At 51.8% G+C, this 23,666-nt stretch overlaps 1 protein-coding gene across 4 annotated transcripts; it reads right to left on the minus strand.

The window, feature by feature from the left end:
• Positions 1–603: 603 nt before the first annotated feature.
• LOC103642225 (Increased DNA methylation 1) lies at positions 604–11,768 on the minus strand. Of its 4 annotated transcripts, none has more exons than XM_035963591.1 (11): positions 11,296–11,768; positions 8,169–11,180; positions 7,837–7,960; positions 4,825–4,910; positions 4,174–4,415; positions 3,718–3,804; positions 3,272–3,321; positions 2,803–3,001; positions 2,482–2,678; positions 1,938–2,110; positions 604–1,205 (listed from the first exon to the last, which is right to left on the minus strand). In XM_035963591.1, exons 2-7 carry the CDS (start codon positions 11,130–11,132, stop codon positions 3,276–3,278), a joined length of 3,549 nt encoding a protein of 1,182 aa, XP_035819484.1. In that variant the 5' UTR covers positions 11,133–11,180; positions 11,296–11,768; the 3' UTR covers positions 604–1,205; positions 1,938–2,110; positions 2,482–2,678; positions 2,803–3,001; positions 3,272–3,275. The 4 variants fall into 4 exon arrangements, with proteins under 4 accessions (XP_035819484.1, XP_020401304.1, XP_020401303.1 ...); XM_020545715.3 differs by having other exon boundaries at positions 4,825–4,928; XM_020545714.3 differs by having other exon boundaries at positions 3,272–3,371; positions 4,825–4,928.
• Positions 11,769–23,666: the final 11,898 nt, after the last annotated feature.

Below are 23,666 nucleotides of genomic sequence, written 5' to 3' on the forward strand. Positions count from 1 at the left end.
TTTATTTGGTTACTCTAGTATTTACCATAATCTACTTCTCAACACATATGGATTGAGATGAATATTAGAGTAACCAAACAAGGCTTAAGAGCTTGTTCAGTTAAAGATGGATTGAGGGGGATTAAATCTCTTTCTATTCAAAATAGTATCTTTTTCAATCCACTCCTAACCGAACAAGGCAAGTGATGATTCAACATCTTGGAATTAAGTCAATTTGTGATAATAGAACCAACCGGCAAAAAAAAAATTAACGACGCAAAAACCAATGGTGGTACCGATACCCCAGAGTTGAGGTAGAAAGCTGGTGCGCAACAGCGGTTCGACAAAAAGGAAATGCAGAGGCAGTCTTCCACTGCATCTCAGTTACTTTGCAGGGCGCCCTGTTCGACGATCGGGAGCCAGGCAATATGACGTGGTTTCTATTTCTCCAATGTTGTTTCTTTCTACAATATAATAATAATACAGAGATTGGCGAAGAAGAAACTTTGTTGCAGCAGACCGAAATGACGGCAACCAAAACTCTGTTGCTTGCAGGCAGCGACAGAAGAAAATCAGGTAGAGAGAACGGTGCCCACCATGGATCGGACGCCCGATTATTTAATCACAAACCAAAATAACTTAAGGACTTGACGAACAATCGTTCCATAGCCGCAAGGATTACAAAACCAATCTGGCACTCAGGAAAATCAACTGCCGACAGATGCATTGCATTGCCATTTGGGCCTCAACCTAACAGCACATATGGCAAAATAATACTCACTCCGTTCCAGAATATAATTCTTTTTATGTCTATATTTAAATAGATGATGATTAATCTAGACACATATAAAACACATATATCAAAATAAAACTCGCAAGAGAAGGTACCAAACATGTTACTGCAGTACCCTTTTGATGTATATACCAAACAGCTTAGATTAATTCCTATCATGGCTTACTTTGAAAAGGGGCCGAATGCGTTACACTTTGTACGTTGGAGTGCAAATACATCCTCTTTGTTCAACGTGCAAGCAATATCAACTCAGGTGTTGCGTACTTTACCCAGTCTCAGGAGAGCACTTCACCCAGGAGAGACAGTTATAATTTCCATTTTCTCGATGCAGAACAGACCACACCAATCTGTGGTTTCTTCAACTTTGCTCAACCCAAATTCATGGATGCCTGCGTCATCCCAACCATTTCCCAGTAGTCTTGTGAGAACTTTACTGAGAAAGAAGCCATTTGTTAGTTTCTTATCTTACGTTATTACCTTAAATAAGTGCTACAGTTCAAGCCAAAGCAATAAAAGGAGTTATATATCAAATATTCTACAAACTAGAGCTGATGTCATGCTGTTAATTTCCCCCATCTGACAGACTACTCATGTCAATTAGTTTGAGCTTCATCCCTTTGAACAATCAGGCGTTACCTTAGATGGCACATATACCATTCCATTTACTTTTGTTTCGTTCCTTGGTTAACGAGTGCCTTCTTTTAATGCAAAACAAGTGCCTGTCAGATGTCCTCCAGGAGATATTGAATTCTATAACTGTATTATAAGTATAAGCACCCACTGTTGTTTGAACATGTGTTCAAAAAGGAAAATGGAACAGGCATCTGTGGCGACATGGTTGAATGGATATTTTCATAAACCATGGTCACATGTAATAAAGGAGTGGGTTCAAGGTACAGCCGTACAGCCCTTATGCAGAGTAAGAAGGTTTACATATACTTGAGTGGGTACATATGTAGTGGAAGCCACTAATCAGATGCTGCGAAAATTCTAAGAATATTGAGAGTTAGCGTTCATAGTGCAATTCTTAATATTACTCAAGTCCAAACTAAATCCGTGCTTAAAAGGGAAACCAAAAATGAGTTAAGTTGCAATACAGACACATTGCCAAACTTCCAAGAAATAACAAACTACAAGTGACAGCTAATGTTGTAACAGCAAATACCTTGAAAAGGATGAGTTCATGCAGCAGCAAGTGTTCGAATGATTTTGCTGCTGCAAATTAATTTGAGCCATGAAGTGGGAAGACGAAATTGGCCAACACAAAGCAGCTAGTATCGATGCAGAGCATGAGCCCAGATAATTTGTGTAAGAATATCACACTTCCCCAACAGCTAACTGCAGAACACAATACAGGATAAATTATCCTTATAAATGCATAGAACATTAGCTAAACTTGGAGGACGAGATACAAGAACAGCATGCTTCTGGCTAAACAAAGTAGTACTAGTAAGATTTGAGGCTATAGATCACTAAAATTGTAAATAATGTATGTCTGCACAAACCCCATAGGTTACCAGTAAACCAGCACAGCTGAAATGGACTACATGCAAGTGCAAACAGCAAAGCTCACAACGTATACAAGTAAATCAGTACAATGGAAATGGATATTTATGTGCAACCATCTGGCCATATTCTTTTATATAGGAATATCAATCCTTTTCTTATGAAAAAAATAGCTTAAAGTCTCAAGGGTTGATGTACCAAACCTTAGTAGACTGAAACCATGCTGCTGAACCACATTCATGTTTCAGTGTTCTGAATGGACCATTCACGGAAACCTCAGCTTTAAACTCTGTCCCGGACAAATCAAGGTCATGGAGTTTGAAATGCTCATTTGCTTTCCCATTAGGCATACGCTTAAGATTAGGCACTCCAGAAACTTCATGTATATCCTTTTCCTCGCCTGCATAGTTTCAAAATTAGTAGTATTATGGGCATGCAAACAAATGGAAGGATGTCATGGTATGCCCAAATCCATAAACCACAAGGCACAAATGTGGCTAGTGGTAAGCAAACAGGTAGTGAACCTGGTTTTGTGGCCATAATAAATCCATCCAATCTCTTTGTTAGTAAGGATGTTCCAGGAAACAACATCAAGTTTACATTATGAAGTTGTTTCCTTTCAGCATCTTCGATAGGTTTGAAGCCAAATCCTGACACCCATGTGCTAACCAACTCTGGGATGGCAGAAAGGACCAACATCTTAACATTAAATGAACAGAGCATCTGCATTAGAGAAAATAGGGGAAATCACATAGTGATATGCAGTTAAAAGTTATTAGCAGTAACATAAAAAAAGGATATCGATTTGATAAGAAATCACATATTAGCAAAGAATGGACCCGATAGGTAAATGGGAGGAATATCATATCTTAACATTTAAGCACAGCTGCAGTCCAAGTTAATGTGTGTGATACACAATCATGGGAAGCCATAACTTGTTCCAGTACTGTTGTGCTGTTTTGTGCTTTTGTCTGATTCCCTATTCCACTGTACCTTTTCAATGATGCTCATTAGAATTCGGCACATTCCTTGCCGTCGAAAGTCTACAGAAGTAGCAATAAAAGGAAGCTCAGCGGCTTTAGTTCCATGTACTCTGCATGAGAAAAAAATAAAGTTTTATCTATAGTATATTTTCTCGAATACACACTGAAAATGGAAGAAACAGATAGTTATTTTTATTATTATTTTGTTGTTGTTGTTGTTTATGGTTATCCCATCATGTTATTCTATACTATGTGGGATTTTTTGAAAGCTAACAAGGCATATGCTGTTAGTATGCATGTTGTAGTTGTAAAATAATATATTGAACTGATAAAACCAAAACAGCAGTTAATGACAAGCAAATGGGTAGAAATAACACGCATAAATTCATTAAAAGAACACTTCAGACAGAAAAGTAGGTTCAATTTCTAACGAAGACCTGATTAAAAACAATTCACCTGATAGAAGCCACACATAATATTTCATCACCTTTCTCCAGGATTACAGTATAGAATCCCTGATAATCCACACGAGCAAAGTTTGATCTGATAAGAAGTGAACCATGTAAGTAAACCTTGAAATTACTCAGTAAAATATATATACACATTCAAGTTTCTTCTATAATATCAGAGAGAGAACCTTATATGAAGTAGATTTGAAAAGAAAAGGTATACTAAAACTAGCTAAGCATTCAGCTGATTAACAGAACATCCCAAAGATTGTGTCTTTTGTATTTAGCATACCAGCATTTTTGTCAGTTCAACTTTCCAGTAAAACATGAAGAAATCAATCATTATGGTATCATTTACTCTTGTTCTTCGACAATCAGACTAGAAAATATAAACTGAAAAGGAGTACATAATGTAACAATGGGCAAATTAAAATCATAAGGATAATCAATTAAGGAAACTTACCCCTTGTTGTATAAAACATGGGGTATCATGTCCACACCAGTTCTAGGATCCACCATACGAATGAAACATTCCTCCAATAGAGTAAGAGCCACTGCTAATTTCATATTACATTCTGCCAAACAGGCAATCTTCTGAACAGAATGTAGCTTCTGCCCGTCATTGTTGCATCTCAGTATGGACCATGAAAGGTCACTGTCAAGAATATTATCTGTCCCGACATGACTACGCAGCCCTATGAATATCTATTAGCAGCAAGGTAGAAAACATATTAATAGGAAGAAACAGAAGAATAAGGAGAAAAAATTGGAACCAGGACGCAGAGTATGTTAGGCACACAAAGAAGTAACATAAATGTTGTCTAGTGCATGGGGTGCTGATTACTTCTAACCTAATACCCATAAAAATTGACATACAATTTGAGATTGAAAAACTAGCAATCCAAGAGGTTAACCAAATCTAAGCTAGGAAGGTTTGATTTTGTGAACCACGCTGTCCTAAGCATTCAAACATATGAGTCCACTATATCTATAAGACTATGACGAGGAATGGTCACGCAAATTACAATTTCTGCAGGTATGATAAAACACAATGGACTATGGTCACTAAAGCATCTTGCAACTTTCAACATCATCTAAGTTAAATAAGTGTTACCTCTTTACAGTATTTCCCACAAAACCATGTCTGAGATATTTGATCCTCAAGAGGTAGCTTCTCTTGTTCAATGCAAGTGTCATGGTCTGCCAATGAAAACATATCTATTCAAATTAAAGTTACAGATAAGAGAACAATTTATCTGCAATGCACAGTGAAGAACTGAAGAGTATGAAACCACTCTATGGATTTTATTCTTGGGCCTTGCTAGAAAGTATGGTTCAGCTCAAAGCTGCTAGAAGCTTGATAAGAAGTCAATAGAGCATGTTGAAAGAAAGAAAACCCTAATTCATTGATAGTGGGCTGAGTATTACATACCCAACACTAGTGGGTTATATGGGTTGGGTTGTAGGCCCTTAACACTTAGATAGAAACAAAACAATCTAACACCCCCTGCAGTTGAAACTCTAGCCACGACAGATGTTGAGACTGGACTGAAACTCCAAGAACAACAAGGAGGGAAGACTCTTAGTGAAGATGTCGGCAAACTACGAGCACGTAAAGACGTGGTGAACACATACGTCCCCGACAACCACACGCTCACGAACAAAGTGAAATCGATCTCAACATGTGTCGTGCACTGGTGTTGGATGGGGTTGACGAAGAGGTAGATGGCATTGATGTTGTCGCAGTAGACAAGTATGCTCCTAGTGTGGGGGCTATGAAGCTCCTAGAGGAGCTGGCACAACTAGCTTGCCTCAGCCACCCCATTAGTGACGGCTTGGTACTCAGCCTCAGCACTAGAGCGAGAAACCATGGGTTGGCGCTTGGACGAGATGAGGTTGGCCCTGAGAAACACCACATAGCCGAAGTTAGACCGGCGGGTGTCCGGGCGCCTGGCCCAGTCAACGTTGATAGATACAACCAGCTCGTGTGTGGAGGAGCGCCAAAGATGGAGCCCATAGTCGACAGTACCCCGAAGGTACCGAAGGATGTTTCACAACGCTCATATGCGACTTTCGAGGATCATGCATGTAGAGACAGACACATTGGATAGCATACGCAATGTCGGACCTGGTGAAGGTGAGATACTAAAGAGCACCGGCAAGACTGTGGTAGACAATGGGGTTGTTGATAGGGCACCATCACTGGAGACCTTGGCTTGTATACCAACCGGTGTCACACAGGGCTTGTAGTCCAGCATACCAGCGCGCTCCAAGATATCCAGGGTGTACTATCGTTGCTAAAGAAACAGTCCATTCGGGTGACGCTCAACAACAATCTCCAGAAAGTGGTGAAATTGCGAACTCATGCTAAAGGGTTGTAATGAACAAGTGCAGGAGGCTTGAAGAGAGGTAGTGAGCACAATGTCATCAACATATAGGAGGAGGTACATAGTTTCATTGCCACGCCTGTAGATGAACAGAGATCTGTCCAACTTAGCCTCAGCAAAACCTAGGGAGAGCAGATATGTGCCAAACCTATTGTACCAAGCACGGAGGGCCTACTTAAGACCATAGAGGGACTTGTTGAACTTGTAGACCAAGTCAGGGTGGGTAGGATTAACAAAGCCTACAAGTTGACTGCAATAGACTGTCTCTATAAGAGTCCCATGGAGGAAGGTATTCTTGACGTCCAACCGATGAACCGACCAAGAACGAGAGAGGGCAGTGAGAGAACGGCACGAAAGCGTTCATCAAGTTTGAGGACACGAGACCATCGATTACCGAGGAACTCGACTTCGATCGACTGCCACGCATGGTAGGCTGTCTCTAAGGGCTTGTGGACTCGCTCCTGGAGTTCGATGGAGAGGGTGTCGAGAATCCATGAAAGGACGAGCTTGTCATAGTGGTGCCAGTACACGGTGGTCTTGACATTGTTAGGGAGAATGTGATCGTCAAGGGCGTAGCGGCGAAGAGCGAGCAGCACCATGTCACACCATGTGGGGTACTTGGTGGTCGAGAGATCAAGGACGATCGTGACCAAGGCGCGGATGTCCTGGATCATGGTTGTCTGAGTGTGGAGGTGCGCGATGACTGCAATGTCGCGGGCGGTAGTTGTGTCGTCTCTATCCTTGGTGGGTGTCGCTGCTTTTTGGGCATCGAGCAGGTGGCGTTCCATGGCGCGAACAGCGTCTTGTTCCTTCTCTAGGGCAAGAGCAATGGCATGTGCACGCTGCCGAGCGGCCTCCAAATCAAGGCGTGCCTTCTCCACGGTGGCGCGAGCAGGCGCCTGTTCTTGCTCTTGTTTCTTGGTGGTAGCAGTTGCTTTCTATTCGTCTGTCAAGTTGGAGTGGCACTCGCTGATGTTGTCCATCATGGGAAAAAGGAGGGGCTGCTAGGGGAGAGAGGGGGTGTAGCGCACCCTAGGATAGGATCAGAGGGCGGAAGTGAATTGGATCTAGTCTCGTGATACCATGTTAAAGAGATGTGGCACTGAAGTCAGATATTGGATTGATGATAGAGGTACAAGGGGTGTACAATATATAGGCAAGGATCATCTAAGGCTTATAGAAAACACCCAACCAATGGAGATCCTTGCATAACCTATGGCCAACTACCATAAACACCAATGCACAAATGGCAGTCATAATCAGCCTATTTACATAGTCTAACAAATAGCACAATAGAGGAAATGGTGCAAATTGCCCATCCACGCTTGCGCCCATGGCGGTGGCGTAGGCGCCCACGCCCAAGGCAGCCGAGGAGGTGCTCCAGGGCGGCTGCTCCATGGGGAGGAGAGGGCCCGGTTGGGGAAGACCCTGGCAAGGGGAGGGGAGGGAGCGGCGGTCGGCTGCAAGGACGTCGGCGGCGGTGAGAGGGCCGGTGGTTGTGAAGGCCGACAGCTAGGGGTGGGGAGGGAGGGGAGAGGAGAGAAATTAGACCTAGCTCTATACCATGTGGGAAATCCTAACCCAAACTAGGGTTGGGAGTGCATATATATAAGCTGAGTAATTGGGTCAAGCCCATTACACTGAGGGTATGCAAATAATTACACAGGGACTAGCCCCGAAACCCTAACAAGAGTCTAACACAAATGACAGGACAAAGTGGAGAGGAGATAAGATTTTACATGCATCTCCGCATTGGAAACATTTGAAAATCGCCGAGAATGTTGAAACCTCCTTTTCACTAAATGGCCCCCCACAAACCTGACAAGTGCAATTATGGCAGTACCAACTACCTTCTGGAAGCTCCTGCATATGTAAAGGAATAAGCAAGATTAATTAAGTAGGAAACAATTTCACATATAGAATAAGTATTGATTCATTTAATATCATGTCGAATTATCAACACACAATTTGGAACAAAGCATTGCAAAGTTAATGACAGCAACCTCAGAATGAAATGTATCTTTGACCAATGTACATATAATGGCACCATGGAAAAGTGGATAATAGATACCTTAGCAGACAAGCAAGCTTGATGATATGTCGATGGGCAATTGTCACAGCAAAGTAATTCACCACCATCTCCACAGAAACCACAGGTGTCATCACTTTCATCTATTGCCTCAACTTTTCTACCCCATGCATTGCTTCTCCTGCTCATAGATTCAGCAGACCAAGCCTCAACCAGGCACAAAGTGTATGACTTGCCAGACTCTAGAAAGAGGCCCAATGAGGACTGTGGGTGACTACGACCAGCATGAGCCATGAAATCAGATACGGATAAGTTTTTTTTGCAGCAATTGCAAACAATACCTTCCCAGGTAACCATCCCATCCTTTATAATTTTATTACTTTTTGGATCCCGGTACTGTATCACATCTTTTACGCTCAGAAAGCCAGTCGCAAGCAACCAGCAGATTACAGTTTTACGGGCCAAACTTACTCTCTTTCCACCCAATAGGTTTGTGCCAGCTTTCCCAATTTTAGAAAGTAGCTTGTTACCTTTCTTGTGGCTCTTCAGCTTCTTAAACTTCTTTGCGGCTGAAGAACCTGAAGCAAATTTGTGACAGGTGCCAAGGTCCTTGTTTTTCACTATAGCTGTCATCAAAAGGTCCTCATCATTGATCCGCAACTCGCGAGGTCTTTTCTTCATGTACTTCAACCAATCCTTCGTTTTCATTTTGGCAGTGCCTCTCTCGCAGATTTGTGAGTCACAGATTAGATAAGTTCCCAGAACATCATGGGATAATTCAACAGGTGCAGTATTTCCTGTTGGCTCACTCTGTGAATCCTCATAAAATTCTCCATGGGATGGGACTATCTTTTTCCAGACCTTGTCATCATGGCAGAATGTTGTGGCATCTGACTGTGACTCCCTTGTAGTACAATGGGTATCTGAGAATGTACTGTAATCCTTAAGTTGCTTGACCACTGAAGAGAGGAGCATGTCACACTTGCTGCTTTGATCATCTTTATCTAGCTTTTCTGATTTTGTTTCAGCTTTCATATCGTCTTTTAGTGTGCTAACACCTGAATACATAATGTGTTCCTCAAAGGCATTAGTGTCTCCTGGGTCAGCCATGTCCATAGTTGCTACATTGGTCTCGTCCAGTCCATCTGCACTAATATCAAATATTCTTTTCGGTTTCTTGCTTGACATTTTTACAGAGCTATTAAGAGTTTTTGGTTGAGCATAAGTTTGTCTTCCATCATTACTTGCATCGATGTGATGTTTTGTCTCGTCACTTGCATTGTAATTCAGACTCTCATTGCAGGAAAGCTTTGGGTCCGTATCCCTATAGTTGTTGTCTTCTACATCATGACAGCTCTGTAAAGATTGATGCCCGTTGTAGCTCTCAGTTGCAAGTGTGCTGCAATCAGAGTCTGTGATCAGTGGAGTCAACCGGATCATTCGGCTTGTCAAAAGCTCACTGGCTTTGTGCATGATCTTACTTACCGATGATGTGTCTGAGCTGCCATCAAGAACAAAGGTTGAACTGTCGACAGCTCTAAGAGTTTTATATTGCTGCAGAGCAGTGATTTTCCTACTGATGAACACAACAGCTACAAAAGGATCCAAAATCTGCCAACGTTGGAGAAGCGTGAGTGCATTTTGCTGGTTTGCAAGCATCCTATCAACATAGGTCATTGCATCTGTGAGATCCTTCCAAAACGAATCAACATCTGACCACTCCTTTGGATACCTTCCCCTTTCTGTATCTGGGGAAGCTTCATATAACTTTTTGCCACAAAACTTCCAAGCCTGGGTTAGTGAGGTATGAACCGCTTCCTTGTTTGGAGCTGTGAAGTAGGACGCCATCTTAGCCCTGTCATTCCTTTTCCGTGGCTTAATAGTCCATCCAGCGTCCTTGAAAAGGCGATGCGCATGTGCTTCCAGCTGGTCAGGAATATCCCTGCCCAAGGCCTTCTTGGAAACAGCAGCTGCCGAGCCAAAGTGTACCGCGCTGCTGCCGCATCCATGAACATCAATTTCATCCGGGCAACTAATATTCGCATCAGGCGTGCCTTCCTGGCAAATGGTGGTGCCATCGAGCTGGGTGAACTGACCAGGGCTGAACCAAATATGGGACTGATGAGGTATTGTTGGAGTACTATGAGCTTCTTCACTGTAACACAGATGCTGCTCTCTGTCAGGGAAATCCTTTGTACTTGCACATAGGGGATAAGTGGTGTCATCCATCTGGCCTTGATCGTAAGAGAAGCATGCATTGGTAGGGAATTGCTGCTGCTCCTGGAACCACTGATGCAAAAAGGGATCTGGAAGGAGAGTGGCACTCTGGAATTCAGAAATCTCCGCTAGCGCTTCTATGAAGGAAGGCATGGGGTCATCAACCGCGCTAGTGCTGCTGCTGCAGCCCAGCCCGGGAGCATTGCACATCCCAGCTCCAATATCTTGCGCGTGCACATCCAAATCTGCGCCGACGAATGGGTGTTGGTCATCGGATAGGCCGAGCAGATGGATCGCGTGCTTATCCCCAGGCTGCCAGGAACCCATGAATCTGTGCATGAACGCAGCATCATCCAGCTCGGTCCCGTTTTGCTGCGCACGAGTGTGCGCGTGCTCCTGAACCTGGGGGTGAAGGTCGTGGCGAGGTCCATAGTTTGGCTGGCTACGATCCATTGTGAGCTGTGGATCAGCAGTGGCAGCGGCAGCAGGCTGCTGCTGCTGCGCATGGGAGACAAATGGAGAGGGCGAGGTCTCCGTGGCCTTGAGGTGGGCAGCGGCGGCGCTGGTGTGGACGAATCCAAGGTCCATCTCGGTGGGCAGATGGGTGGTGGCGGCGACGTTATGGGCGGCCCCGCAGAAGACCTCCTTGAAAACCTGAAGCTCCATGAGGGATCTGTCGAAGGCGCCGTGGTCCTCCATTCCCATGATGTCTTCGCCGAAGATGAAGCGCATGGCGTCGTCCTCCTTGAAGCCCAGCATGTCCTCCGCGTGGCCTCTCCCGGCGGCCATGGTAGTGGTAGTGGTAGCTAGCAGCTAGGGTAGGGACTAGGAGGGAGCCTGCAGAGTAAAAGCGGAGAGCGGAGTGAGAAGCTAAAGCTTGGTCGGTGACGCCTGACGCGGGGAAGAAGGATGTGAGATCCAGCCATTCCAAGGCAAGTGGTAGTAGATGTACCTGAGCGAGATGGGCGGTCGGGTCGGGGAGGCAGCGGGAGCGGAAGCGGATTGTGTGGCCGGATCCAGAGGGCGGCGGCAGCTGAATCTCGAGTAGCCTGCGCTGGATCGAGACGAGAGAATAGTGGTTGGGGATGAGCGGGCGGAGCAAATCGGGGGCGAGATCCGAGGCGAGCGAAGAGGGGTGGGCGCTCCGCTCCGGCGAGGAAAATCGAGGGTCCGGGACGGCGGCTTGGTAGCTGAGTGCCGGCGGCGACGGGGCGGGCGTCTGGACTCTGTATGGGAGTGGAGCAAAGGCAAGCAAGCTGCTGCAGTGGAGGGTGGAGCTGGACAAGACGAGAAGAGGTCAAGCAAGCCAGCCGATAGCTAAAAGCCGCAAAGGAGACCTGCATCCTGCATCTCTTGCTCGTTTGAACATTTTGCCTCCAAAACCAAACACCAAAAAACCAAGTCTAGCACTTTTCCTTTTTTATCAAATCAAACAAGGAGAAGACTACCCCTTCTATAGCTTCAGCTTGCATTTTTTGTCTGCTATGTTTACTAAGTACATTTTTATTTTTATATTTGAAAATATTCAAAAATTTAAATCGATACCCCAAACCTAAAAATATTACAGAAATAGGTGTATGTCGCTGCTCTAGTGGGTGGCAGTGATCTAATTGTATCCACCCTTACTATTCTAATTTAGTAATTTTAAAAAACGGACATATATCCTTTAGGCCATGTGCACTCATACTATTCTAATTTAGTGCTTAAAAGTAAAAAAAATCCACACCAACAAAATTCTCTACCCTATACTATAATTTACCGCAGTCATGTTTACTCATACCAACCTTATATCAGCTATTATATATTATATCATTTTTTTCATCTACCACCGCACCTTCTTCAATTGTTCCCGCGCTTGAGGACAAGTTAGAGTACCTGCCGTATCACGTTGTATGTAAGACTATCTTCAACAACTTACACATCATCATACTCGTATTTAAACTTTACTCTGTGAACTATGTAGTATACAGTGTAGAACAATGCAAAAACGGTGTTTTGGGTTGTCGGGGACCATAATTAGGGGTACCCCCAAGACTCATAATCTCAGCTGGTAAACCCCATCAGCACAAAGCTGCAAAGGCCTGATGGGCGCGATTCAGGTCAAGGCTTCGTCCACTCAAGGGACACGATTTCGCCTCACCCGAGCCCAGCCTCGGGCAAAGGCAGCCGACCCAGGAGGATTCACGTCTCCTCCGAGGATCCCCTCAAGCAACGGACGCACCTTCGATTCGCCCGAGGCCCAGCTCGGGCAGGCTTCGCGGAGAAGCAAACTTGGCCAGATCGCCACGCCAACCGACCGTATCGCAGGAGCATTCAATGCGAGAATCGCCTGACACCTTATACTGACGCGCGCTCCTCAGACGACAAGGCCGAAGTGACCGCAGTCACTTCGCCCCTCCACTGGCTGACCTGACAGGAAAACAGCGGCGCCTGCGCTGCTCCGACTGTTGTGCCACCCGTCAGGGTGAGGCTGACAGCCGTCAAGACCGGCCTCAGGCACCATAGGAAGCTCTGCCTCGCCTGACCCCTAAGCTCGGACTCAGCCTCGACTCCGGAAGCCGGTCTCTGCCTCGCCCGACCCTAGGGCTCGGACTCCACCTCGACCTCGGAAGACGGACTCCGCCTCGCCCGACCCCAGGGCTCGGACTCAACCTCGACTCCGGAAGGCGGTCTCCGCCTCGCCCGACCCCAGGGCTCGGACTCAACCTCGACCTCGGACGACGGTCTCCGCCTCGCCCGACCCCCGGGGCTCGGACTCAACCTCGACCCCGGACGACGGTCTCCGCCTCGCCCGACCTCGGGCTCGGACCGACCACGTCACAAGGGGGGGCATCATTACCCTACCCCTAGCTAGCTCAGGCTACGGGGAACAAGACCGGCGTCCCATTTGGCTCGCCCCGGTAAACAAGTAATGATGGCACCCCGCGTGCTCCATGACGACGGCGGCTCTCAGCCCCTTACGGAAGCAAGGAGACGTCAGCAAGGATCCGACAGCCCCGACAGCTGTACTTCCACGGGGCTCAAGCGCTCCTCCGACGGCCACGACATCACATGAACAGGGCGCCAAAACCTCTCCAACAGCCACGACGGCACGTACATAGGGCTTTGGCTCCCCTTTGCTAGACACGTTAGCACATTGCTACACCCCCATTGTACACCTGGGCCCTCCTTACGCCTATAAAAGGAAGGTCCAGGGCTCTCGTACGAGGGGGTTGGCCGCGCGGGAGAACGGGCCGACGCACAAGGCTCTCTCTCTCTCCCACGCGAACGCTTGTAACCCCCTACTGCAAGCGCATCCGTCCTGGGCGCAGGACAACACGAAGGCCACGGTTTCCCCTTACTGTTTTCCCCCCTTTTGTGTTCCGTCTCGCGCCGACCCATTTGGGCTGGGACACGCAGCGACAATTTACTCGTCGGTCCAGGGACCCCGGGGTCGAAACGCCGACAGTTGGCGCGCCAGGTAGGGGCATGCTGCGTGTTGACGAACAACTTCCCGTCAAGCTCTAGATGGGTAGTCTCCAGCAACCACTCCAACCCGGGACGGTGCTCCGTTTCGGGAGTCTTGAGTTCATGTCCCTCGACGGCAGCTACGACATGATACTCCTTCCTCCGCTGCGCGACAACGACAATTGCGGCCGTCAGCCCGCCCGCCGGCGGCAGAATCGACGACGTCTTCCCCACGTGGCGGAAGAGCAACATCCGGGTTTGTCCCGTCACCTTCCCCGCCGACGGAGAAGGAGGCGGGGCAAGCATGACCAAGCAGGAGGCGGCACCTCATCGGCTGTCGAGCGAGTCGACGGTGTCGGCGCCCCAACGGGGGACACGTCGGGCGTTGACCTCGCGTCTGAGACGAAGACGAGCGTTGTTTCCCCGCAACACGCCAACCCCAAGCAGACGGACGACGCCAGCACGCTCGCGAAGGACTTGCTGGGCGTTAGCCTCGTACCTCAGACAACGGTGCAGTCCGTCCCTGACGCGACTTCGTCACCACCCGTCGATCAAGAGGTACCGTCTGTTTCTCATCCCATGCCTTTTAGATTCAGCTGCGACCCACCAAGCGACCCCGCTTCGGTGGATGCTTTCATAAAGGCATATCCAAACCCTCCGGGGTATCATATGCGGTCAACCTGGGACCGACTGACGGCTGTCTCGACCTACGGGCCTCTGGGTTCCGAGGAAGATGACGAGCCCGACTCTGGTTGGGATTTCTCCGGGCTCGATAACCCCAGTGCCATGCGGGACTTCATGACCGCATGTGACTACTGCCTCTCCGATTGCTCCGATAGTAGCCACAGCCTTGGCGACGAGGACTGTGGCCCAAGTCACGAATGCTTCCACGTCGATCTAGGGGGTCTCGACGAAGGCAACCATCTTGGTATGCCGGAGGACGGTGATCCCCCTAGGCCTGCGCCTCGCGTTGACATCCTTCGAGAGCTAGCTGTGGTCCCAGTCCCTGCGGGGGGTCAGGACGCACAGCTCGAGCAAATCCGCGAGATGCAGGCCAGGCTCAACGAGGAAGCAGGATAACTTGTGCAGCTTCGGCAAAATATCGGGCAGGAGTGGGCAGGCCGAGCACCGGCCGGAGAAGCGCGACATCTGGCCCAGGACGTCTAGCACCGCATTGCCGACGACGCCAGGGCAAGGTAGAAAAGCTCTGCCTCCCGAAGGCAGGGGTACCAGAACCTGGCTGCAGCAGCGATACTACTCCGAGCGATGTCGGAACCAACCACCACCGAGGGGCGACGTATCCAGGGAGAGCTCAAGAATCTCCTGGAAGATGTCGCGGTCTGACGGGCCGAAAGCTCTGCCTCCCGAAGGCAGGGGTACCCCCCGGAGCATCGCGTCGCGACTTCCCGATTCATGCGGGAAGCCTCGGTCCACACCGGGCGCACGCGAAACACAGCGCCTGCGGCCCCGGGACGCCTCGGCAACGAGCACCGTCGCGACCGTCGAGCCCACCTCGACGAGAAGGTGTGCCAAGGCTACCACCCTAGGCGTGGGGGACGCGACGACAGCGGGGAGGATCGGAGCCCCTCGCCCGAACCACCCGGTCCGCAAGCTTTCAGTCGGGCCATACGACGGGCGCCGTTCCCGACCCGGTTCCGAACCCTGACTACCATCACCAAGTACTCAGGGGAGTCAAAGCCAGAACTGTGTCTCGCGGACTACCGGCTGGCCTGCCAGCTGGGTGGGACGGACGATGACAACCTCATCATCCGCAACCTTCCCCTGTTCCTCTCCGACGCCGCCCGAGCCTGGCTGGAGCATCTGCCTCCTGCGCAGATGTCCAACTGGGACGACCTGGTCAAAGCCTTTGCCGGCAACTTTTAGGGCACGTACGTGCGTCCTGGGAACTCCTGGGATCTCCGAAGCTGCCGCCAGCAGCCGGGAGAATCCCTCCGGGACTACATCCTGCGATTTTCGAAGCAGCGCATCGAGCTGCCCAACATCACCGACTCGGATGTCATCGGCGCGTTCCTCGCCGGCACCACTTGCCGCAACCTGGTGAGCAAGCTGGGTCGCAAGACTCCCACCAGGGCGAGCGAGCTGATGGACATCGCCACCAAGTTCGCCTCTGGTCAGGAGGCGGTCGAGGCCATCTTCTGGAAGGACAAGCAGCCTCAGGGGCGCCAGCCGGAAGACGTCCCCGAGGCGTCCACTCAGCGCGGCACCAAGAAGAAGGGCAAGAAGAAGTCGCAAGCGAAACGCGACGCCGCCGACGCAGACCTTGTCGCCGCCGCCGAGCACAGGAACCCTCGGAAGCCTCCCGGAGGCACCAACCTGTTTGACAAGATGCTCAAGGAGTCGTGCCCCTATCATCAGGGTCCCGTCAAGCACACCCTTGAGGAGTGCGTCATGCTTCGGCGCTACTTCCACAAGGTCGGGCCACCGGCGGAAGGTGGCAGAGCCCACGACAACGACAAGAAGGAGGGCCACAAGGCAGAGGAGTTCCCCGAGGTCCACGACTGCTTCATGATCTACGGTGGGCAAGTGGCGAACGCCTCGGCTCGACACCGCAAGCAAGAGCGCGGGAGGTCTGCTCGGTAAAGGTGGCGGCGCCAGTCTACCTAGACTGGTCCGACAAGCCCATCACCTTCGACCAGGGTGACCACCCCGACCGCGTGCCGAGCCCGGGAAAGTACCCGCTCGTTGTCGATCCCGTCATCGGCAACATCAGGCTTACCAAGGTCCTCATGGATGGAGGCAGTAGCCTCAACATCATCTATGCCGAGACCCTCGGGCTCCTGCAGATCGATTTGTCCTCAATCTGGGCCGGCGCGGCGCCTTTTCACGGGATCATCCCCGGGAAATGCGTCCAACCCCTCGAACAACTCGATCTGCCCGTCTGCTTCGGGACTCCCTCCAACTTCCGAAAGGAAACCCTCACGTTCGAGGTGGTCGGGTTCCGAGGAACCTACCACGCAGTGCTGGGTAGGCCATGCCACGCCAAGTTCATGGTCGTCCCCAACTACACCTACCTCAAGCTCAAGATGCCGGGCCCCAACGGGGTCATCACCGTCGGCTCCACGTACCGACACGCGTACGAATGCGACGTGGAGTGCGTGAAGTACGCCGAGGCCCTCGCTGAATCCGAGGCCCTCATCATCGACCTGGAGAACCTCTCCAAGGAGGTGCCAGATGCGAAGCGCCACGCCGACAACTTCGAGCCAGCTGAGACGGTTAAGTCCGTCCCACTCGACCCCAGCAACGACGCCTCCAAGCACGTCCGGATCGGCTCCGAGCTCGACCCCAAATAGGAAGCAGTGCTCGTCGACTTTCTCCGCGCGAACGCCGAAGTTTTTGCGTGGAGTCCCTCGGACATGCCTAGCATACCGAGGGATGTCGACGAGCACTCACTGGACATCCGAGCTGGAGCCCGACCCATGAAGCAGCCTCTGCGCCGATTCGACGAAGAAAAGCGCAGAGCCATAGGCGAGGAGATCCACAAGCTGATGGCTGCAGGGTTCATCAAAGAGGTATTCCATCCCGAATGGCTTGCCAACCCTGTTCTTGTGAGAAAGAAAGGAGGGAAATGGCGGATGTGTGTAGACTACACTGGTCTAAACAAAGCATGTCTGAAGGTTCCCTACCCTCTGCCTCGCATCGATCAAATCGTGGATTCCACTGCTGGGTGTGAAACCCTATCTTTCCTCGATGCCTACTCAGGGTATCACCAAATCAGGATGAAAGAGTCCGACCAGCTCGCGACTTCTTTCATCACACCCTTTGGCATGTACTGCTACATTACTATGCCATTTGGTTTGAGGAATGCGGGTGCGACATACCAAAGGTGCATGAACTACGTGTTCGAAGAACACATTGGCCGAACGGTCGAGGCTTACGTTGATGACATCGTAGTCAAGACGAGGAAAGCCTCCGACCTCCTCTCCGACCTTGAAACGACATTCAAGTGTCTCAAGGCGAAAGACGTAAAACTCAATCCCGAGAAGTGTGTCTTTGGAGTCCTCCGAGGCATGCTCTTGGGGTTCATCGTCTCCGAGCGGGGCATCGAGGCCAACCTGGAGAAAATCGCGGCATCACCAACATGGGGCCCATCAAGGACTTGAAAAGAGTACAGAGGGTCATGGGATGCCTTGCGGCCCTGAGCCGTTTCATCTCGCGCCTCGGCGAAAGAGGCCTACCTCTGTACCGCCTCTTAAGGAAGATCGAGCGCTTCACTTGGACCCCCGAGGCCAAGGAAGCCCTCGGGAACCTAAAGGCGCTCCTTACAAGCGCGCCCATCTTGGTGTCCCCCGCTGCCGGAGAAGCCCTCTTGATCTACGTCGCCGCTACCACTCAGGTGGTCAGCGCCGCGATCGTGGTCGAGAGACGAGAAGAGGGGCATGCATTGCCCGTCCAAAGGCCGGTCTACTTCATCAGTGAAGTACTGTCCGAGACCAAAACCCGCTACCCGCAAATCCAGAAGCTACTGTACGCGGTAATTCTGACGCGGCGTAAGTTGCGACACTACTTCGAGTCTCACCCGGTGACTGTGGTGTCATCCTTCCCCCTGGGAGAGATCATCCAGTGCCGAGAGGCCTCGGGTAGGATTGCAAAGTGGGCGGTGGAAATCATGGGCGAGACAATCTCGTTCGCCCCTCGGAAGGCCATCAAGTCTCAAGTCTTGGCAGACTTTGTGGCTGAATGAGTCGACACCCAGCTTCCAGCAGCTCTGATCCAACCGGAACTCTGGACCATGTTTTTCGATGGGTCGTTGATGAAAACAGGAGCGGGCGCGGGCCTGCTCTTCATCTCACCCCTCGGGAAGCACCTCCGATACGTGTTGCGCCTCCATTTCCCGGCGTCCAACAACGTGGCCGAGTACGAGGCTCTGGTTAACGGGTTGCGTATCGCCATCGAGCTAGGGGTCCGACGCCTCGACGCTCGTGGCGACTCGCAGCTTGTCATCGACCAAGTCATGAAGAACTCCCATTGTCGCGACCTGAAGATGGAAGCCTACTGCGATGAGGTTCGGCGCCTGGAGGACAAGTTCTTCAGGCTCAAACTCAACCACATCGCCCGACGATATAACGAGACTGCGGACGAGCTGGCTAAGATAGCCTCGGGGCGGACAACGGTTCCCCCGGACGTCTTCTCCCGAGACCTACATCAACCCTCAATCAAGACCGACGACACGCCCAAGCCCGAGAAGGTCTCGGCCTTGCCCGAGGGTGAGGCACTGCGCGTCGAGGAAGAGCGGAATGGGGTCCCACCTAATCGAAACTGGCAGACCCCGTACCTACAATATCTCCACCGAGGAGAGCTACCCCTCGACAGAGCCGAAGCTCGGCGACTAGCGCGGCGCGCCAAGTCGTTCGTCTTGCTGGGTGACGGGAAGGAGCTCTACCACCGTAGCCCCACAGGCATCCTCCAGCGATGCATATCCATCGCCGAAGGTCAGGAACTATTACAAGAAATACACTCGGGGGCTTGCGGTCATCACGCAGCGCCTCGAGCCCTTGTTGGAAACGCCTTCCGACAAGGTTTCTACTGGCCAACCGTGGTGGCCGACGCCACTAGGATTGTACGCACCTGCCAAGGGTGTCAATTCTACGCAAGGCAGACCCACCTGCCCGCTCAGGCTCTGCAGACAATACCCTTCACCTGGTCGTTCGCTGTGTGGGGTCTGGACCTCGTCGGTCCCTTGCAGAAGGCACCCGGGGGCTACACGCACCTGCTGGTCGCCGTCGATAAATTCTCCAAGTGGATCGAGGTCAGACCCCTAAACAACATCAGGTCCGAACAGGCGGTGGCGTTCTTCACCAACATCATCCATCGCTTTGGGGTCTCGAACTCCATCATCACCGACAACGACACCCAGTTCACCGGCAGAAAGTTCCTGGACTTCTGCGAGGATCACCACATCCGGGTGGACTGGGCCGCCGTAGCTCACCCCATGACGAATGGGCAAGTAGAGCGTGCCAACGACATGATTCTGCAAGGACTCAAGCCACGGATCTACAACGACCTCAACAAATTCGACAGGCGATGGATGAAGGAACTCCCCTCGGTGGTCTGGAGTCTGAGAACGACGCCAAGCCGAGCCACGGGCTTCACGCTGTTTTTTCTAGTCTATGGGGCCGAAGCAATCTTGCCCACGGACTTGGAATACGGATCCCCGAGGACGAGGGCGTACGATGACCGAAGCAACCAGTCCAACCGAAAAGACTCAATGGACCAGCTGGAAGAGGCTCAGGACATGGCCTTACTACACTCGGCGCGGTATCAGCAGTCCCTGCGACGCTACCACGCCCGAGGGGTTCGGTCCCGAGACCTTCAGGTGGGCGACTTGGTGCTTCGGCTACGACAAGACGCCCGAGGGCGCCACAAGCTCACGCCTCCTTGGGAAGGGCCATTCATCATCGCCAAGATTTTGAAGCTCAGAACATACAAGCTGGCCAACAGTCAAGGCAAGGTCTACAGTAACGCTTGGAACATCCGACAGCTACGTCGCTTCTACCTTAAGATGTTTTCAAGTCGTTCATACACCTCATTTACATACGCCAACAAAGTCTAACCATCAAGGAAGGGTCAGCCTTGCCTCGGCAAAGCCCGACCCTCCCTCGGGGGCTAGAAGGGGAGCAGCCCCTCTGCGTCAAAATTTTCCTCGGAAAAAGTCTTTCTGCCAGAGTATCTTTCGTGCTTTTCGACTACTTCGAAAGTGGGATCCTGAAAACGACAGAGTACACATAAGCAGGCAAGGCCGACCGAGCCGAGGGACTCCTACGCCTCCGGGATACGGATACCTCACTCATCACCTTCTGCTATAAGTAACTCACGCTCAGATAAGCGATTCTGCTGGCCGAACAAGTCTTAACGTTCAAAAGTTGTTCTGCCGAAACGATTTTTCGTGCCTTCTCGACTATATCGATAACAGAATCCAACGGACGAGTAAGAGTACACGTAAGTGGCAAGGCCGACCGAGCCGAGGGACTCCTACGCCTCCGGGATACGGATACCTCACTCATCACCTTCCGTGAAAAGTAACTCTTGCTCGGATAAGCAATTTAGTTACCGACAAACAAGTCCTGATAGTCGAAACAAGAGGAAAATAAAACGCAGCTTTACAACACGACGAAGGTATGTTTGGGTCTCGGCGACCACCAAAAAACATACGCACACTACAGATAAACGGTTCCTGCAGGTTCAAACATCAATAGGGGGAGCAGCAGCACCCTCGGCATCGACTCCACCTTCGGCGGAATCCGACCCGGCCTCGGACGGCGACACGGTCGAAGGATCTCCACCCTGAAGAAAGATGTCAACACCGCGCCTGGGCCATCATCGTCGGGGTCTCCTCCAGGAACCCGGCCCGAGCAGACGGCTCGACCGGCCGCTCTGTAGCCTCAGCCAGCTGTCCGCCGAGGACATCGGCTCGGCTCATGGCCTCGGCAACCCGACTCTGGCGTTGGTCTCGCCAGTGGACGGCCCAGCCAGGCTCCGATCGACGAAGCTCCTTTTCGAGCCAACTCTGCCTCTATCCATGCTGACACTGCTGCCTCCGGCTCCGGCTCATCGCAGAGCGGCCGAGGGTTTCTTTAACTAAGCAAGAGAAGCCTCGGGCGGCAAGGTCGACCGAGCCGAGGGACTCCTACGCCTCCGGGATATGGATACCTCACTCGTCACCTTCCGCAAAAGGCAACTCACACTTGGTTAAGCGGTTCGGCTAGCCGACAGACAAGTCATAGTGCTCAAAATGAGGAAGAAACACGGCTTCACGCCAAAATACATACATGTTTAGGCCCCGACAGCCACAATGAACAGACACCGACACTCAAGGTGCCATTACAGACGGAACTTCGGTTCCACTACCGCGGGTATGAACAACCTCCACATCGTAGAGCCTGCGGGACGACAAACTCCTGGTGACTCGCCAGCGACCTCTGCAGCAGCAGCGATGGTCCCAGGACGGACGCTGCCGCCGGAAGGCTCTCGTTCGCGTCCCCACTCAAGGGACGAGAACCAGATATTAAAGCCAAAGAGCCGGAGGTCGGTCCACAGGTGGCGCTGACGGTCTCGACGATGGAGAAGCTTTCTCCAGCTGCCACCACCTCAGCACCGACGGCGGCGTCCACCTGTTCACCAACACCGCACCAGCAAGCGCCGGCCACCCCGAAGCGCACCGGCAGGTCCTCACTCCCGTCCTCGCCAAGAAAACGAGGATAGAGGACGGAATGTTGCACCCTGGCTGGGCAGCAACAGTTCGCCTTCCCCGGCATGGCTGGAGGGCGCCTCCTCCGCAGAGCTGGAGGATGGTTTCCACCCCTAGAAGCTGGAGGAAGAAGCGGGACGTCGGCCCGTGCGGGAGGTGGAGCTCCGGCTCAGCTCGCCCTCCGCCCCAGCAAGGATGATGAAGATCCTTGAAGCTGAGGGCGGGGCAGAGGCCGCAGCCCGGCTTGCTTCTCCCCACCATCGAACTGGTGGTCACCGTCTTGGGTGACCACCGGCGAGGGGATGCAGCCGGGCTGCCTGATGAAAATCCTTAAAGCCAAGCGACGGCTGAAAGGTACCAACTTCCGCGAAGTTGCGTTCCTCCAACGACGACAAGACGAAAGCAACACGGGCGCTCCCCATCCGGGGGCTCGGGAGGTGGAAGGACGCGATGCATGAGGAGAGTGCGAAGACATGGTTGCCATCCAAGGGGGTCGCCCTCCTTTTAAAGGCGACTCTCCCCACTGGCGTCCTCAGCCGTCGCGGACTGAGTCTTCACCAACACGCTCCAAGGTCTTCCCCCTACGACACGGGGGCTGGGGCCCACACGTCATGCAAGCTAGCCCAGGGCAGAAGAAGCCAAACCGCCACGCGCAGAGCGCGTAACTGCCCAGCGGTTACAAGCACTCCTCCACTTTGGCCCAGGCCGGCGGGTGAAAGGGCGGACCGCCATGCAGGCGGCATGCAACAGCACCAAGGGGGTGCACCCTTTCGACTCCGACGCGTCCAGCATGGGGGCCCAGGCCCACACGTCATGTAACCGGCGCGCCGGTTACTACGTGCAGGAAACTGCACCGCCACTTGCGCCAGTACCGCGCCTTCTCGACTGCGGAACCGGTGCCGCGACTCGAGGCAACCCTGCGCATGGCCCAACAGTGCCAACCGAGCACATCGATCACGGGTCAGTCAGCCGCGGGAGAAGGCGCGACAGTCGATATGGCCAAAAGTGGGCCGGCAGTAATGGCGGCGGCAGGCGGGCGGAAGCAGCGGTCAAGTCGTCTGCAGGCTCACGTCCCCTCCCGGGACAACGAGAGAGCTCTCTCCCACGGCGTGAAGACGACGCACCCGTGTTCCGTTCCTCGAACGGCTCGCGCACGCACAACGGTTGCCCCGCGAACCACTCGTCCCGTCGCATTAACTCTTCGGCAGGACAGGCGGCACCTTTGGCAGGCGAAGCAGGCGACGCTTCACCTCTGCCATAATGACCGCGTCAAAAAAGGTGTGCCGTGTCGTTCGATTTCGTATCCTTTTCCTCTTCCTATTTCTCTCTCTTGCTACAGGGACCGAGAAAGGGGATACTCTGAAAAGGATCCTTCTCCACGAAGGAAGCGGGCCCCGAGCCCTCCTACAGATCAGAGGTTCGAAGGCTGGCCCCTCGGAAGGGTTTGACAGCCGCCTCAGAGCACTCGGGCTCCGCGCCCACTACTGGTCAGAGGTTCGAAGGTTGGCCCCTCGGAAGGGTTCGACAGCCGCCTCAGGCCACTCGGGCTCCGCGCCCACTACTGATCAGAGGTTCGTAGGCTGGCCCCCGAAGGGTTCAACAGCCGCCTCAGAGCACGCAGAGCGAGGGATGACTCTGGGTACGTCCGATACATGGCCGAGGCTCGGGCT

Source organism: Zea mays, chromosome 10, assembly GCF_902167145.1.
Source record: "Zea mays cultivar B73 chromosome 10, Zm-B73-REFERENCE-NAM-5.0, whole genome shotgun sequence".
NCBI lineage: Eukaryota > Viridiplantae > Streptophyta > Magnoliopsida > Poales > Poaceae > Zea > Zea mays.

Excerpts from the sequence above, each read along its gene's own strand:
- LOC103642225 (XM_020545714.3), bottom strand. The coding sequence starts at position 11,132 with ATGGCCGCCGGGAGAGGCCACGCGGAGGACATGCTGGGCTTCAAGGAG. Across the intron at positions 3,805-4,173 it reads CATGTTTTATACAACAAGGG|ATCAAACTTTGCTCGTGTGG; the intron begins GTAAGTTTCCTT and ends ACTTCTTATCAG. Across the intron at positions 2,679-2,802 it reads TATTATGGCCACAAAACCAG|GCGAGGAAAAGGATATACAT; the intron begins GTTCACTACCTG and ends GAAACTATGCAG.